Genomic DNA, 19,505 nt, shown 5'->3' with positions numbered 1-19,505 from the left:
TAACTTATATTTAATTTTTCTCAAGTAGGATACTTATTTCAGAATTTATTTCTTTCATTCATTTATTATCCATCATTATCACCAATCATGACATGATGATCAAAATAATTTGGAGTTGTTTGGTATATAAAATTGAGTTTCTTTTTTCTTCGTCTTTCTTTCTTTCTTTCTTTCTTTGATCTATTTTCCAATATAATCTTGAAACTTCAGTTTTGTTTTTTAAGAAAACCAATATTAATGGTTGTGCCATAGATTTTCTATTTCTGTCCTTTATTTCCTTTCCATGTGTCTGTCCAATCTCTACCCTTCCCTTTCGTACCTCTGCTGTGTGAGACAAATCAGGCTTTGCATGCTAGATTGTCATAACATTTTTATTTAACTATTATTTACATTCGTGTGTAGTGAAAGGCTGATTGAATTTCGTTTTTTTAGCTGTGATAAGAATTAAAGGTATCAGGGTACAAACATGTTTTGCCATATTTTGGTTGTTTTATATTTTTATTATTATATTATTTGCTAGTTCCTGTGGTCACAATTATATATGCATAAGGTATCTGTTTAATGTTTTTAAACCTGTTATTTTTAGATCTTAATTAAATGTGAGGTGTTCCAAATTGAAATTCAGCAGCACAACTTTTAGTGACTACTGGATTTATGTTAGTAATACAAACTTACTTGAATTTTACTCTCTCTGCACTCATTCCCCCTCGAAGCACCACTGTTTAAAGTGAGAGAGAGAAAAGCAAGATGGGTTCGGAAAAGAAAAAAAACCTGACTTTGTGATAGATCATAATTCTCTTGGAACATTTCACTAACTTTATGCTTTGTTACTTTGATTATGTGGTTAACAAGAAGATAATGCTTTATATATGTAATGTTGTATATTTGAATCTGCATGTAATGTTTCTTGTTAATATGCACATTAAGCACTTTGTCACATTATAGCATCCATTTAACATATTCGGTGTAACATAGCATACCTCATGTGAAGCTCTCTATGTTTGCAACATAAAAAAAAGAACTTTGATTAACCGAGCGTTAATTAGTATACAATGTAATAAGAACATGTCTGGGCACATAGTAAAGTATGTATAATTTATGCACAAAATTGTGCCTCAAAACCTTTAGATAGATTAGCAGTTTCCAAAATACATATTAGAGGACTCAAGAATCCCGTAACATGTCATAAATTGTGTCAAGTAATTTTCTATTCTGTGAAGTACAAACTTGAACTTAGAATGTGAATTTGTCTTCATTTTATATCGTTCATTTCTTTATTCATTTGTTTTTCTTTGGCTGCCTGTATCAAGAATACAATAGTTTATCTTGCATAGTTTTTGGAAATTCTGATCTAGTAACAAATAACAGTACAGTTCATCTGAATATTCTAGTATAGTCTGCTTTTTTAATTATTCGTGAAGTATTTTTTTAACAAAATTATTGTATTTATTTATGTTTACTGCAAAAATGTTCTTGCTTGCATGGAAAGACTTTTTGGGTAAGTGGAATATACGAAAATAGCTTTTTTTTTTCCTAAAAAATTCACTTTTTTAATCTTTGTTACAACTCTTATTGAATTACGTGTTTTTAATCCTAGTTTTGGAGTATGAGCATGTAGTGATTTCAGATGTATCTGTAGTAAAATTAATTTTAACAATGTTATTCTGTACAGTTAATGTTCTAAATGCTATGGTGCTTAACTCTCATTCTGTTCATTGACTTTGTGGCTGTGTAGTGATTTTATAGCTAATTGAAGTTGCAGATATACATATAATTTATTAATTAAATTATGAACTTTGTGTCGAGTACTGAACTACGTTCTACTAGTTAAGAATTATCATGAGCTCTCTTTATGTTTGTTTCATATTTGTTAAACTATTTAAATGCTTTAACTTGCCAGTACATTATAATATTCGCATCTAATGATCTCTCAGATGTTGCGAGCTGTATGTATCGTGTGGAAAAGTACATTTTTTTATATCAATTGGTTAATCAAAGTTCTGTTGCTAATAATAACACGACTGATGCCAAAAAGAAAGATCCACCGCAGTAATTTCCTGTATTATTTATCAGAAAAAAAAAAATATTGTGAATCTTGCATAAAGGAGTTTCACTTTGGTTTCAAAGATGAAAACACTTTTTGGAAACAGATGCTGGTGCTTTGATGAGAGAGCTTGTGTTGTATAGTAATTCGTTGTATAGTACATGGCAGCTTTGTATAAAGATTATATTAAGGCTATGGAGGTTTAATATATATATTCAATTTTTCGTGTTCATGCTCTGAACTATTATTATTATTATTATTATTATTGTGTTCTTGGAATCAGTTTCAAGAACTTTTATTGGGGAACTTGTTAGTCTCAAAGGAGACTGATCACAAAGTTCCTCCTACCTCAGAAAAGACAGCTTTAACAATTTATAAAGCCACAGGCTATGAATGGAAACATATAACCCTGAAAGAATGGGCAGTTTGATCTCCATAGCTTTAAGATTATTCCACTTTACAAACGATATTACACCTACATGCTTCATTGCAATCATTGCAGAGGTTTTTGTGTGTTTCATAGTAGTTTCTGTGCACATTCTAATACACAAGTACTCTCACTCGTAAAAATTTTATTTGAAAGCTGATGGTTATATTATTGTTGAATTAAATATCAGATTGTGCATGTGTGTGTAACAAAGTAACATTTCCTGTAGAAATAACTGCCCTAGTGGTTGTAATTGCTTTGTAACTTAGTAATAAAATTGTATGAAGCTTTCTGCCTGTCTTTTAATTAATTTCTCTCCTTCATTTCTTCCGTCCTGCTCCTGGTTTTTGGTAGATATGCCGCACAGCAAAGCATGAGATTGTCACATTCACAGTGTAGTGCATGAAGTCACAACTCTATCAATTCTTTCAAAGTATTTACTGGCCTTGGATTATGTTTTGAAATCTTCAGCTTATTTGTGTCACTCTAATCGCAATAACACGAGATCAGATATATTCAAAACAAAAAGTTTGCGTAGTGGACTTTCATTGATCATATTTGTTCTAAAACTTTTTATTGATAACATTTAGTAGTTTCAAGAAAGTAATTTGATTGTACGCAATCTGGCATGCTTCCAATGTGGCTACCAAATTGTTTCAGCTGCATAAAGTACATATGTATTTCTTTGGTGGGCGGGCAAAGGGGCGTAAGTCACTTTATGCAAAATTTACAAGGAATTTTAAAAAATTTAAACAACTGCTGTAAATCCGAAAAGTGACATGTATCGGCTATTTCATGATTTACTTAATCTTTTTTTAGGAAATAGGTTTAATGAAGGAAATCTTATATCACAAAAATAATGACTTAAACCCTTTTCCCACTTACCGAAGATTTGTACATCCCCTTTCTCCCTTTTTTTTTCTTCCCATACCATACTTCCGAATATTTGTTTTCTTCCGAACTCCTTCCTGTTCATCATTCATTGCCACCTCATTGACAAAGAGTAATTTCTGCACTTGAAATTTTCTTAAGCTAAATAAATTCAGTGTACTGAGTGAGGTGGCTCACTGATAAAGCACCGAACTTGCATTTGGAAGATCCCAGGCTCTACCAGGGTTTTTAGTGGTTTCCTTTATCATAAAACAGTTAGGAATCTATTTATTTGAAAAACAAATGCTAGATTAGTTCTCATTTCCACTGCAAAATGTACAGATAATGTTTTGCAAGATATTAATCCCTACTGATTATATGGCCACCAGATGACATGGGGGTAAGTGGACTGGTAAATAGATGGCAGCAATACAATGCATCTTCTTCCTCCTCGGTAAGGACATAGACTACTACTAAAGCACAAATGGCACATTGTGTGCCCCATAAACTAGAAATCAACCCAGGAGATCACAATGGGTAACCAGCTTCGTGATGCTGCTGGGTTTTATGATTGAATGCATTAACAACGTACCATTCCACACAGCTGGCAGTTGTAAAATTACTTGAAACCAATAAAATTTAAGATTTAGAAAAAAGAAAAGTTCGGTTTGATTGAGAATACATAGCACAGCTAACATGTTCGAAGTTATCTACGTATTAAAAGTGACATATAATTACAGTGTAAACAGACACCAATTATTATACTTTACATGGCACATTGAGATGAAAATTGTGTCATTAGATTGGCTATACTCCCCACGAAAAATTGTGTATTATAAATTTATTTACTGCTTTACAAATTAGTTAGAAAATACTGAGTATCTGCAGAGAGAACGAAAGAAAAGTCCAGAGTATATGAAAAAAATACACGTTGCTATCATTCTGTAAGTGCCTACTAAGTGAAATTACTTAAAACCAATTAAAGTAAAGTGAAGTAAAGCCAACAAAATTAATAGATACTTTATAAATATAATTTCATGGAACAGGTATGAGGACCATTGGGAAAGCCTTCTCAGTATTTCCAAACATGTTGAAGTACTAATTTACTAATTTTGTTAAAAATCTAATCTTGCATAATTTTGTACAGAATCATAGAACAATGACAACATACGATCAAATTTCTGAAAAACTAGTGGAATTTGTGATGGGATAGATTTTTTCGAAGTACTTCCCTTTCCTTTTCATATTTCCACTTCTCCATGTGCAGACACAGGAAACTGTTGGTCTTCGGAGAAATACATCGGCTTCCCATTCAATCCCATCCACCATTAGAGCAAAGTGAAACAAGCACATCAACATTTTGTTCTAATATTATATTTTAGTGGCATGGCACATTGGTAATATTACATTTTGGTTAAAATTAGTGCTTTTCTCTATCTATTTCGTAAGGAATATAAGATGAATACTTTTTTTGTGTGTGTGTGTGTGTGTGCGTGCGTGTGCGTGCGTGCGTGCGTGCGTGCGTGCGCGCGCGCGCTCTCTCTGGAACCTCTGCAGTTAGAAGTACAAATACAAAACAGTATGTCTGTGTAAGTCTTCAGGCCCTCCTCTGTACAAGAGAGGAAGAGAGAATCATGAATCCTTGAAATGTATCAATATTATACAGGAGGCCTAAAATCTTTAGAGTAGTGGCATGGCTTTTAAAGCTATTTCTAGCATTTTATTTAAAAAAGTTGACTGTTGAAATGAAGGGCAAATGTTAATACTTGTTCATGTGAAAAGTTGAATTATATATTGTGTCTTTTAATTCAAAACAATACTGTTTCTTTTATTCACAACAATAATGGCTTTCTATTTCTGAATTCAAACACTCCCATCAACAATGGGTATTTCACTCCACACAGCAACAAAGTATTCGTTAATGCATTGCACAGACGACATTGACAGTTCAATTGGATTATTGAGAACAACAATGTACTCCTAATCTCAACTAATGTTCACAAAGTACTATTTACAAAACAAAACTGTCAGTTCTCAGTTCACAGTATATCGAACCCAAGACTTCCAGAGACAGTCCACTGAACTTTAAACTCAGGTCTCCCAACTGTGGTCCACTGCACGTTGAACCAAAGACTCCGGATACGCCGCACTCGCCTGAACACTTCCACAGTTGTGGACCCTCTCAAGTCGAACTCCAGTCTCGAAGGCTGGCTTCCTTGCTCGATCACGGCTGCTTCACAAAACTGACTGAACTCGCTGTGCTGCTCCGCTCTTCTATTTACTGCTAAATCACACTTTCTCGTTCCTTCGATTTCGAGAACAATCTCGTTACAACAGTCGGTCCGCGTGGCTTGCAAACTTTCTGGGCCTCCCCACTCGGAATCCAGACGTTCCCCTTACGTCTGTCCTCTCCAATCCGCACCAGCCAGTCTTCCTTCCCTTCGCCGCGCCGCGCCCCCAGTGCCCGCCAACTTGCGTCTTTCCCCTCTCTGCCGCCTGTCTTCTCGCGCGCCCTCCCTTCTATGGGATACGTGCTCGATTCCCGACGCGGCTGTCACAATATTGTAAGCTATTTCAGACTTACGAAATTATAGTATGTCCGGTAACATTCTGGGGACATAAATTTCCACTCCGAATAGCGTATAGTTATACCATTGAATCATACATTGTTTCCAAGCATGCTTTGTTTTCTGTGTACCCATAGTCGTATACTATTTTCCTATTCCTGTTCTCTTGTTCTGATCACAAAAGTAATCTACTGAAAACTTTTAGATTACCAGTATGTGTAATTGACTTGAATGTCCATCTAATTACAGATACATGTCAGACTTTAACATTTCTGTCTATTAATGAAATGTGTTCTTTATCTTATCAATAGAGGTCTATAGTGAAATTATAATTATAATATAAAAGTAGATTAGAAATTTTTATCTCTAGACAAAATTATGTCGATTTTGTAAGTAGTTTTTCTATTCCCTACTCTTCATTATTTTACAATAAGTAGTTGGCTAGCCTACCTACTTTTGTCCCCTACCTTTAATAATTTGAGGATTTACTTAAACTGGCATGTTTATATGCAGTACAATGAAAATATCTTTTAAAAAACCTCATAGAATAATTACTATACTTTTAAAAATGCAAACTATTTCACAGAGTTGTTCAAAGGACTATGTATGATTGCTCAACTGCATTTTATCTATACTGCTTGTACAATACTTTGCTTCTCTTAGCATTTATTATGACTGCATGTTACGTGAAACAACACAAACAGCTTGTAGAAACTTATATATTTTAGTGTTGTAACAATAATACAGAGTCATACAAGATACTTGGATTCTGTGCTTTATATTATAGACTGTAGCCTGATATTTTACTAACAATTTTATTATTTCATTCTCACAGTATCATCTCATTTTCAGCCAGTACCAATGTGGTGTATAACATATGATGAAAGTCATACTTTTAATATGTCGTAGAGTTTGTTTCACTTAAGTTGAAACATATTTCTTAATATTTCTTTGAAGAATGGAGATGAGCAAAAGCCTTGAAGCATTATACATTGTAATGTGTTTTTAGTCTAGTAATTTCGACATTTTACAGTGTTTTAATTTCCTTCACTCAATAAAAGAATTGTATTCCAATGGATACCATCCCATTGTGGAATCCTGGGAAACGAGAATGCAGATGCTTTAGCAAGGAAGGGCAGCACTGCTACTTACAGATCTGTTACTAAATCTACGTATTACTCTGTGAAGAGATTTATTAAATCTACATACTTAGACTTCAACAAACAAAATTTGATAACTCAATCCCAAGGGAAAAAATGGAACTCTCTGCATCAAAATCCACAGTTAATTCCCGATTTACCACAAAAATCGTCTGTAGCTGCATTTAGATTGCCAACAGGCCATGATTGTTTGGCCAAACACCTGCATAGAATTGGAATATATATGTCCCCTAACTGCCCATTGTGCAACTCAAACCAAGAAATGGATTCGGAACACCTCAAAATCTGTGCTTCAGTGGCTGGTCATGATAATATCTTTGAAAAATATTGGAGTGCAAGAGGTCAAATGACTTTATTGTCAAACACCTGGCATTAGAAAACAACAACAATTTCCTTCAGTTATATATAACGATTCAAACTAGGTGAAATATGAATTCATGAACATGATAGATTTCATGTTTCTGATAAACTGTATGTATTAGAGAAAGAAGCATGTATATATCCTGGGTTGTGTGATTTCACTGTCAATTAATATGGATTATAACTTACAGTTTTACCAGTAGACAAAAACCACTAGGCCAGTCTCGACAAACCATTCCATGATTGGTGTTGTGACATGTTACATACAGGCTACTTTACAAAATAGTGTGACTTTAAAAATATTGTATTATATAGAAATTGAAGTGTTGTACACTTGCATTTAAAAACGAATAAAACTAACTTACTGTAACTCATTAATTCATTACTTTTCAAAAACACCTACAAGAAAGTTACATGTGCTAAAAATACTGAAAAGTTCCTTTTCATGTTCATGCATCCTTTGACAGTTAGTACTTAAAGTGGAGCAAAAGAAATCACTTATAGTTATAATTCAGTGACAGCGTCATTAAGCGTAGTTATAAAATATTCTACTTTACTTAAGCTACTCATTGAAATTTCCAGGTGGTGACAGGATTTTTTCTCGTTGCCAAACTTTCAGAACGGTCCCGAGGTTCACTCAGCCTCCTATAAAATTAAGTACCGGGTCTTTTCTCGGGGGTAAAAGGCGGTCAGAGCGTGGTGCCGACCACACCACCTCATTCTAGTGCTGAGGTCATGGAAAGCATGGGGCTCTACCTCCATGCCTCCCAAGTGCTTTCATGGCATTGTACGGGGATACCTTTACCTTTTTACTCATTGAAATTTAATTTAATTTTGAATCTGTTGTCATAATCATAATAAAATGACAGTTAATAATAGCATAATCAAAACACGTCACAAAGATATAATATTACTATATGTAATAAAATTCAGAGATCAATATGCCTTACTGTCCTTTTTATATGAAAAATTGATTGGTTCATCTGTTTATACATTTATCAAACTTGTGTAACATGCAGAATGATCAAATGTTTTATGATATGGTAAGAGGGTTAATTTTTTCACTATCACAATTGGATCATTCCCTGACATTGTATAATTATTGTCTTGTACTGTGAAAATTCGTATAATAGAAAGTGTACAATGCTATAATATATCAGGAAAACATTGCAAATTTTTCTAAAAAAAATAGAAATGAAATAACTGTGCAGTGAGCCTTCCCATATTGATAAAGTGCTTTCAGAAATTGACAACGTGTTGCAGGTTTGAGATGCTCCTTTTCAATAAGATGAAATTGAAAGTTCTTTTTTTATGAAGAAAATAAAAATGTGAAGCCTCCAACACAAAGAAAAAGGAAGACTCATTAACTTTATTCCCCACCATTCTGAACGAGTTCATATTTAAGTTCAAGTGACAAAAGTATAGTACTGAAACTGACTTATTTCAAGGTGTGCCTTCGTATTTATTCTGACGAATTGAATTCAGATTTAAAGTGAACACGACAATACATGTCAATGAAATAGTGGTCACTTGATCTGGTCTCATCGGTACTTTCATTTGGTACATCGAAATAATAAGTCAGTTGACAAAATATGATCGTTATAAAGATTTGTAACTGAAATTCATTTCTATTCCTCCAGCGCAAGCTAACAAGTATGGGACCAAACGAAATGGGAGTGGTGGGGCTCGGACATCCCTATACTCAATAGAATTCACTCCCCAACATGAGACCGGCCGGGGACTTGGTGACGACAGTGTCGAATATGAAGATGACATAGAGGCACGTGTCCCTGCTCCACAGTTGTCCCCACGTCCCATGACACCTCGTCGAGTCAAGAGGCGTAGTGTAATATCACGTGGATCCACAGGTCGAAGCTCCTTGCCTAATTGTCATGATAAACGTTCCAGTGTAAGGTAAGATGATGACATTATTTTATTTTGGGTATTTTTTCTTAATACATCGTCCAACTTTATAAACTTTTTTTTTTAAATAATTACGTTTCAACGAAGAAATAATGCTGAAACAGTACATTAAAAATAAGTATGTTGACAAATGAAAAAGAGCCAAAATAGAAACAGCATTAAGGTTTATTTATTATTGCTTTGATTGTATTAATTTGAGTATAAGGCGCTCACCACATTCATCTTACTAATAATTACTGTTTATGATGAAATAGTACAGTTTGAAAGTGACTGAAAGGGCATCAGTCCTAAGTGGAAGGAGGTTGCTCTTTTCTTATCTAATTTATAAAATGGATCTGGAACATGTTCAATAAAACGGGAATTGGGAATTTTATCCAAGAGAACATTATGTGAAACTTGCCACTCATTTAAAATACCATTGCCAAGATAATAAAAGCATGGAAACTTCCTACATCCATACATGGAGTTGCGTTCAGTACACCTTTTCTTTTATTAACATGCAATTGAATGAATCTAGTTCATACTGTATATTTAAAAGTTGGAAGACACAAAAATTCAGCTTGAAAACTAAATTATCACTTTATACTATTATAAAAATTAGCAGAAAATTACAACCATTGTCTTGTCTGTATCACTGCAAGACTACATACTTTCCAGTGCAGTGGTTTTGTAAGAAAAAAAAAAGAAAGAAAGAAAGAAAAAAAATTAAACTGAATAACAAATATATTCATTAAGAAATAAGCACATTTCTTAAATTTGGACTTCTCGTATGGATGTGCATTGCTAAATGGAAAAGTATTGTTAGTTGTAGCCTTCTTGGAAGTTTCATGGTATCATAAACACTTCTGTGAACATAGTGGAAAAATAACAAATTAAATTATGATCGTGAACTGCAGGTCTCATAACCTAGTGAGAGTCAGTATTTTTAACAATACAGAATTTTTATGCAAGTATCTACATTTTCTAAGGTTTTAGATGCTAGAATTTTTATTGTTATTTACCGAAATGTCATCCTGCATGTTTGCTGTGATTCATTTTAAAGTCATTACAGATAATAAGCACTTTTGATGTGTCGTGTAATAACACAAGTCTCGACCATTTCATAAGAAAGTGTCACGAACCACCACTTATTTCATGTTAAAATACTGTATATGCAATACCCACAGAAAAATACAACCTTATTCAGGTCAACAAAAATGCTAGAAACAACCCTAAGTCGGCCTCAGTAGAAAACCATAAGTGTGGCTTCCACCATTGCCTCTGTGTAGTACAATTTTATTGCTGTATTTAAAATAACTTTTTGTTCCTGATAAATATTAATAAAGATAAAATCCCTTTTCCAAACCCAGCATTACTCCATTTTCGGCTCTTAACAATAAATGCGACAGGCTCATGTCACTAGATTTAGTGGCATGTAAAAGAACTCCTGCGGGACAAAATTCCAGCACACTGTGATGCTGATATAACCTCAGTAGTTGCGAGCATCATTAAGTAAAAAACATAATAACATAGAAGAGATATGGAGTGGGGACAGGCGAAGCTTTTATCAGGCGATTGGCATATGACAGGAATGTGACATGGATATGCATTAATTGTATATTCGACACATAATGAATTCTCTTTGTCTTTCTCTCCCTCCCACTAGCAGTTTGGCAACAGTGCAGTAATGTTGGACGAGTATTGACTGAACTCATATGTCTTTTAAAAATGTATGAGAACATTAATGAGGGATTGTGAATGTAACGATTGCCTTAAATTTTTGACATAAAACGTGGAATAATACACAATTGTTTTCAGGTACAACAACAATGTAAGATCATCTCTACGTGCATCAGGACGACGGCCTAAACTACAGCACCAGAATCCTGTGACTCGTCTTATTGAGCAACAACAGCAACAGCAATCCTTGGCTGACTCCTCTACATCAAATGACTCAACTCGCCTCAACCTCTTCGATCCCTCATCCTCCTCCCAAGCCGACCTCCTGTCCAGTACCTCAACTCCACACTGGAAGAAAGCATCAGGCCACACCAACCCCCTCTATCAACAGAGCTCCATGCAGTCCCTTAACGATGACGACGATGTCTACAACAATCGACCATCTTCGGCAAGATCCAGCTATTCTAACTATCATGGTACAAGGCCTATTAGTTGTTATGTTGGGCCAGGAGGCACACCTGCATATTACGTGGCTGGGCAGGCAACAGCTCAGGTTCCTGTCACAAACACACACCGGCGAAGTAACCACAATATAGCTAAATCAAGGCCTAATTCGGGGTTCTTAAATAATGGACCCCCAGCTTATCAGGTGCAAGGAGCTGTTGACTCAGAAACTGTTATCTAAACAACATTAAACCACGTGCCCACAAGACTGACATCTCTGAAGTGTAATGGGACCACTAAAGCTGTACTCCTAGCAGCTTCAAGTGGGGTTTAGAAACAGGGATTGGCTACATTTTACCACATATTTACATTACTTTTAACCACTGACTGTTCGACAAAATAAACACTCATGAGCAACATTAAGTCGTGCTGGTTCTTGTAATTTGAGTATATCATCATCAATGAGAAATGAATTTTCAGTTTTAGCTGTGTGTGTGTATTGAGAGCATCCACAGTTAATAAAAATTAATTTTTAATGTATTATTAACTATAGGTACCATTTCTGGCAGCCATATAATATGTAGGCTATTCTAAAAAAGATTGGATACCAAACATGTCATATTTCTACAATCAGGCTAAAAATAGCCCAAAAATTACATATCACAGAGCTATGGACTGCCATGTAATAGATGATAGAACATGTGAAAGTAATCAAAGAACAAAATGTTCATGAGAATAACATTAATAAATTTCTACGAAAGAAAGAAAGAATTCAGAATGTTCAGTTGTGTCATCAGGCTCGAGTCATGTAATATTAGCAAGCAATGCCTCTATTCTAAACCTCACTTTAAGCTCTCATTTACATCATATTAATTAGATAAATAGATATAAAATTTCTGTGTCTAAACATCTAAATCTTTGTAATGCATATTATGTATTGTATTGTATATTAGGCTCCATATAAAAGAACAAGAAAGTGAACTCTCAAATATTCAAGTCATAGAAAGCTGTAGAGCATTTCATCATTTCACTTAGCCCTATATCAATGTAAAAATGTTTATTGCTGTCCTATTGAAAATGAACATTTGCTAACTATTATTTCAAATAATTATTCAAGACAAATTATGTGTAAGTTGATCAGATTTGGTTACGAATGAAAAGAACACAAGTCTTTGTTATTGTTGTACTTTCACACAGTATATGTAACAGAGAGTACATTTCTTCTTATAACTCTTCTCGGATTGTCAGCCAGGTGAGTTGGATAGTTCAGGGAATGGAGAAGTTGGCAGAGCTAGTCATCAGAAGCTTGGAAGCAACTATTCAACTCACCTGGCTGAGAACGCGGGAAGAGTTATTCTACATCAAAAGCTGGGAAAGCCTCAAGTCATACATTTCTTCTTACTACTCACCCTACTCTCTGACATACAAGCAACACTTAATAACTGACAACTTATCTTCAATCGGTAACCAAAAGTTGGCAAACAAAAACAGTAATTTTTAAATATAAGATTTACTTCAAGAAATATGTCTTCGAAAGTTTTCCTCTTAATAGAAAGCAAAAATCATAACTTAAAAAATTATTCCTGTCCAGTTGAATATAACTGATATTTAAGAAATGTTTATATATACTTTGCTATTTCCAGAATTAGCAGCCAATGTTCTTTTTGGAAACTATAATAGAATTCAACCAATATTGCATCCTCCATAATAGAATAGTTGAAAGTTCACTATTTTAAATACATTATCAAGAACATTTTAGTGATCATGTATGTGCACTTACACCTACTAACATATGTCTGCCCCTCAAACATACTCACACTCACATTCTCACTCTCACATAGACACATACACACAGTTTACATATTTTTTTCTTAAAAAACTAGATTAAAAATTGCATGTTTTATACATGTTTCATGCTATTAATAGTACCGTAGTGTAAAGTCTTTAATGAAAAGAACTGTCTCTCAATATTATGGATGTCCTTGCTGGTTCCATCTTCAGTAAAATGCAGATAATTGGAGCACACTGTATGTATTTCAAACGTCATTTAATTGGCTAGATAGTCAGACCCATCTTATCATACAGACACGTGAGTAGAATAGCAGTTATAAGGTAAATTTAAGAGAAATTTAACGTGTTCACATTGTACCAAATTCGTCTAAAATTTGAAGCGTGTAAAGTTAAGTAATACAGTAAGTATGTGACTCTTACAAACTTTGTCACAGTCTTTATCATTTTATTTGATAAAAATCTAAGATTTATCCATATAACAGTTGAAAAATGTGTGACATACAGTAGAACTCCGATTTTAGGGGACCTCCATTTAACGTTTTTCCGCATCAGTGACTTGACAATGCTGCTGCCTTGTTGCCACATGTTAATGGAGTGGACCACGTGATTCCCACTCCCTCCCTGCGTCTTCACGACCATGTGTGGCTCCCAAAAAGGAAAATGCTTTCTCTCACAGAAAAAGTTAATTTAATTCACAAAATGGAAAAAAAATCTGAATGCAAAGATATCCGAGCTGATGAGAAGATGACTTGATTAGCCCCTAGCATCCCCGTAATGTTTTCTAATTTTTTTTTGTACAGTTTACCCATATTTGACTTATTGTAGCTTTTTTTTTTTTCAAATACATTGAATTTTTGTGAAAGGTTAAAAATATTTTAAACAAAAATAGCAAACCCCTATTTAGTATTAACCTCCACTTAAGATTAACTATTCTGTGTTCCCAAAAAAATGTTAAATAGACATTCTGCTGTACTTCATTTATATTTATTTTCTAAAGATGAAGCCAATAAGGCATGGGGAAACATTAGAGTCAGGTTTTTTCACCGCACAGTTTAAATACCCAAAAACTACGCCATACACCAAGCATGGTGAAAACCTCATGTCATACTTTGATTACCAGATAATTTTAGTCTTATGGGAAAGGGAAGGATAATTTAGTAATTGGGTTATTTATACAATCTACCGAGTGTTTTCCTATCTCTATTAGAGCTTCACTATAAGCTGATTGTATATTTTTGTAGTTGATGTTAGGTCAACATGTGATTAGGATCTGTGACATATGGTAGCTGTGACACCTTGACTCTTTTCCTTCACCTCTTTCTTTTCATTTTTTCTTATATAGTATACCGTATTATTCTGTGTATAAGACACACTCTTAAAATATGACAAATTTAAACACAAGAAAGTTCCCATTTGTTCCCAGCTGTCAGAACTTTCTCCCTCATCAAAGCGCTATTCTGTAGTTTCATAACTTTCATACAGAATCCGATCTTCATTTCCATTTTTGTTGGATTGAGTCCTTAAAAGTGTACAACACAGATCTAATCAGGGTTGGCAAGGTTATGTTTTCTACGTGAATTAAACGTAATTTACTTGGTGCAGAAAACCAGTTATCACACAGACGTAAACAACTAATTTTCTTTCATGCATTAATAATATAAAAATTACGTTAATTATATTAAGCTATATTTTAAACTTTACTTATATGTTTTGGTACGAAATCATTATTTTCTGAAGATTGCTTATACAGCCACTGATTAACAAATTAAAAAATATACTTTTTTAAGGTATAAGATATCTGTTTCTTGTGTTAGTACATAATGACAATTTATTTGGATTAGATTTTAAAATTTTATTAACAACTAGATTCTTGAAGTGCATTTTTATATGTATATGTATAACTGTAGGCAGTAACCATGTTTGATTCTTATGCCTCCCCCCTCCCCCCCAAAAAAACTGGTTATTGAATAGAACATTTAACTACTTATTTTAAAATGTAGATGATTTTATTTCAAACACTGAAAATATCACTGGTTAACTGTTTTAATTTTCATGGAGAAAATTTTGCTATATACTTTAAATGTTTATCATAAAATTGTCATTCTCACACATCCTTAATCACACCAGTAATAATCACTGCTATGGTCTTGCAACTCTTAAGCATGTAATATATTTGAAGTTGTTTCTTGGAACGTTCAAAGCTGAGCCAGTTTGTTGTGATATTATGGTCAAAGGACCAATGAGAAAAAAGTCTTTCAGGTTGAACTGAAGATGCTGGGATGTTACGTAACTTCAAAGCAACTTATGATAACTTGTTATGTTGCTATTCTGACCTCCTTTCCTACCATATTATCAAAAAGAGGGCGCTTTTCCTGTGTAAATGTGAAGGCCAGGATTAAAATGTAGAATATGACATGCATGCACGTGAATCGAGATACTTACATAATTATAATGTGGATGTGGCAGTTTTTATTGTTTCAGTGATGGTCAAGAGCACATAAAAATTCCGAGGGGAAAGTTTGTCTTTATAGCATTTTTGTTTTGTTATAAATAATAATAATAATAATAATAATAATAATAATAATAATAATAATAATAATAATAATAACAACCATCTCAAAAAATATATTTTCTTTAAATGTTTTCATCTTCTCTAGTTTTTTATGTACTATATGTTTCCTACGTATTTTATGCGTTTTTAGTCTACTTGTCATGTAGAAAACAATGTTTTACGCGTAACTGCACAACCCTGAATCTAACATTACAAGAGCATTTTTAATCAGTAGTGGTCTTTTTCTTTATAGCTACTCCTTATGAATCTATAATTTCATTCCTATTATCAAAATATTAAAATTAAATTCCGATGTTGTCTTTCAAATTGTGGCTTTCTTTTTAAATAATAATAATAGTAACAGAGTCATGAAAATGGATGTTAAATATGACTGTCATGGGAACAACCTTCATTTTCATTTCATTTTTTGTATTCCATAGATCTTAAACGAGCATTGTAATTAGCTTTGCAATATAGAATGAGTCAAATATTGTACAAGACTTTATAATACTTACTGGTACATAGTAAGTAGATTAATCTAATTTACAAATACAAATAGTTCATCAGTTAAGCAGAAGGTACGAATATGGAGAAATTTTGTTAATCCTGCTCTAAACTTTTTCTCTTGGCCCTTCAAGTTTTAAGATCAGTAGGCACTGCATACAGAAATAATGAACTCCTTTCCTGCAACAGCTGAGACTAACAGAGAATAAATAGAGATGTGATTTGTATCTTGTTTTAAAATTATGAATGTTTTGATTACTGTTAAAATATCGCCACTTTTAGCATAAGCCATCATCAGGGAAAAATGTAGTCACAAGGTAAGGTCAACATTTCTAAATTTTGGAAAACAAATACAGGATGTTTTCTTATATATATACAGTACCTGTCATTATTCTTAGAGCTTTCTTTTGCAAAATAAAAGTATGTTTAGCTTTAAATGAGTTAGCCCAGAATATTAATCCATATTTTATTATAGAATAAAAGTATGCAAAATATGTCATTTTGAGGGTGTTATATCTCCAATTGAGGATAAAGTTCTTAATGCATAACAAACAGAGCTCAATTTATTTTCTGTTTTCCAGTTCAAGTGATTAATTATAAACCAAGAAACTTTGTGTTTATAGATTCTTTGAGATAAATTCTGTTTAATTTAATATTGAAGAAAAATTGAAAACAATTACGTGTTGTATAAGGTGCATGGATATTTTAAGGTAAAAGCTGTTCTTATACACCAGAAAATACGGTAATAAGACAACATAGTACATCACATTAACAATAGATAAATATCCAATATCTTAGATATGATTTGAACTCATGACAGTGGCTTCTGTGCAGCTATACATGTTTTTTTTTTTTTTTTTTTTTTTTGTATATATTCCACACAAATTTACATTGTAATGAACATTTTTTTGCCCCCCCCCCCTCCCATAAAAATATTATCATGCTTCCACTTCCATAAAATATGAAAACTGTATATCCATTGTTTTCCTCTTTCACTATTGTGTAAGAAATATAAATGTGAATAATTGAGAGTATCATTAGACACCAGACATATTTCAAGTGCCATCACATAACTACATTACAGAGCACCATAGCTCATAGGGTGGCCATACCTTCAACAAGCAAATATTCATAGTATTACCATGAGTTGCGATAGACTCTCTGGATGTTATAAATATGTCTCACTTTGATTGATGCACAATAGATACTTTTGCGTCTTAGCCCATGTTTGCTTCTTATAAAGTTATGTTCACTAAATGCTATTTGTAATGAAATGGCTAAGAGACACATATTATGCTGTTGAACTGACCTTAACCCTTCAGTACTGACATACTTAATCGTAACCTATTCAGTTGCGTGGGGGACAGCTGTCACCCAAGTTATATTCTTGCTTTAGAGAATGAACTTGAACATTTTTTCAATATGAATGATTACATAAATGTGTTACTGTGTAGTATACACAGTTTATTTATAAATAAAAATAAAAATAGTTTTAAAAAACAATTAATTTATTTATAATTAATAGGTAATTATTTATGTGTAAATTTCAAATTCTTTCTACATTTACCTACATAATTAACACTGGAAACACGTTTATAATCCTTGCTTTATTTTGAAAATCTGTCTATACAATAATACCTGACTAGTTTGTGCCCTATTGTCCTTGGATTATCCTTCAAAAGTTTATATTCCTGATTGCTTTCTGCAGACATGTCTTTACAATACCTAGTTATTTACAAAGAATTTATACAGATATCCCTCAGATGGTCGGCATTTATCTGTTTGAACGTTTCACACACCATTTCTAGTCGTTTTATCTCGAGATCTACCAAATTGGTAACAGCGGTCGCTGGATCCATTCCTTTGTTCTGGGGCTGGCGTAGCAGATTCTTGAATTTCTAGCAATAGTTGAGAACGCCTTCTAATCTCTGAAGAAATCTGATAACAGTAGATGTACAATCTTTCCAAGTTCAATAGAACAAATTATCCCTAAAGATATAATATATAACTCATAAAAGTGATAATAAATACTTACCGAAACTTTGCAGAAACCATAATGTAAAAAGTTGCGTGGTTGACAATTGTCACCCAGAAGAATAAAATCTTAGCTACACAAGTTATACGAGCAACTTCAAGACTAAAACTAAAGAATGTTATTATGTGAGCTTTGTTTTGAAGGTAGCTAAAGCCTCACCATTATAAACCCTTTCTAGGAAACACGGCAATGAAAAGAAACATGCCGGCTGACAGGTGTCCCCCACGCGAGTACTGAAGGGTTAACAATATTGATACCACAATGACTGATAAAAATTGGCAGTTCATTTAAAACAACTTTAGTTGAAAACTGCTAAACTAATTTTTATTTTGTCTTTGTCAAGATATGGAGAAAGTAATTATCTCAAGCTAGATTCGCAAGACCACTGTTAAAAACTGTTACATACCTACTTAGTAAAATATTCTCTTGTAAAGAACATGTTTGCGTGTATGGCCACCTTAATTGAACTTGTGGGTGCAATGTGCCTCTGATGAAAGGGCCTAGATTTACCTATCTTCCATATGTTTGGTCTACTTGTTAGTAATAGATTATATTGTTATAAATACTACTCAAAGCAATACACTATCGATGTCTGTAACAATGAACTGGTTACATATATATATATATTTTGATTGTTAATTGTTGGAATCTTATTATCACAGAGTACAATTACTGACGACAATATACACTACATACACGTATAGACATACGCTGATGTATTATTTATAAACCCAACATATCACAATAGTTTGAACAACAGACTAACGTATGTAATAGTATGTTTGCTAAATAGTAATCGGACATACATTCATCAGTAAAACCTCACTAATCAGAAACTGAAGGGACCAGAATATTAAAATTATTAGTGAGAAAGTCTGTCTCTGGAAATATATATAGATTTTTTTTTTCTGCAAGGTGATAATTCTTATATTCAAAGCACCCATACTGTGCATTCTTGAACATAATATAGGCAAGTACTCGTATAATAAAACAACTTGAATTAATTTAGGTTTTATTTGTGTATAATAATTGCTGTCAAGAAATCTGAAAGTTAGAATTTATAAAACAATTATACTACCGGTTGTTCTGTATGGTTGTGAAACTTGGACTCTCACTTTGAGAGAGGAACAGAGATTGAGGATGTTTGAGAATAAGGTTCTTAGGAAAATA

At 33.3% G+C, this 19,505-nt stretch overlaps 1 protein-coding gene across 1 annotated transcript in view; it reads left to right on the top strand.

Moving 5' to 3' along the window:
• NKAIN (Sodium/potassium-transporting ATPase subunit beta-1-interacting protein) overlaps positions 1-17,157 on the top strand; it is a 39,668-nt gene extending 22,511 nt beyond the window's left edge. Inside the window, exons 6-7 of the mRNA XM_069822026.1 lie at positions 9,069-9,342; positions 11,149-17,157. Of these exons, the coding sequence (XP_069678127.1) occupies positions 9,069-9,342; positions 11,149-11,695 (821 nt within the window). The 3' untranslated portion in view covers positions 11,696-17,157. The remainder of the gene's footprint in view (positions 1-9,068; positions 9,343-11,148) is intronic.
• Positions 17,158-19,505: the final 2,348 nt, after the last annotated feature.

This window comes from Periplaneta americana, chromosome 3 (genome assembly GCF_040183065.1).
Source record: "Periplaneta americana isolate PAMFEO1 chromosome 3, P.americana_PAMFEO1_priV1, whole genome shotgun sequence".
Classification (NCBI taxonomy): Eukaryota; Metazoa; Arthropoda; class Insecta; order Blattodea; family Blattidae; genus Periplaneta; species Periplaneta americana.
Note: the sequence above shows the minus strand (reverse complement) of the source record. Positions and strands in the feature narration are given on the sequence as shown.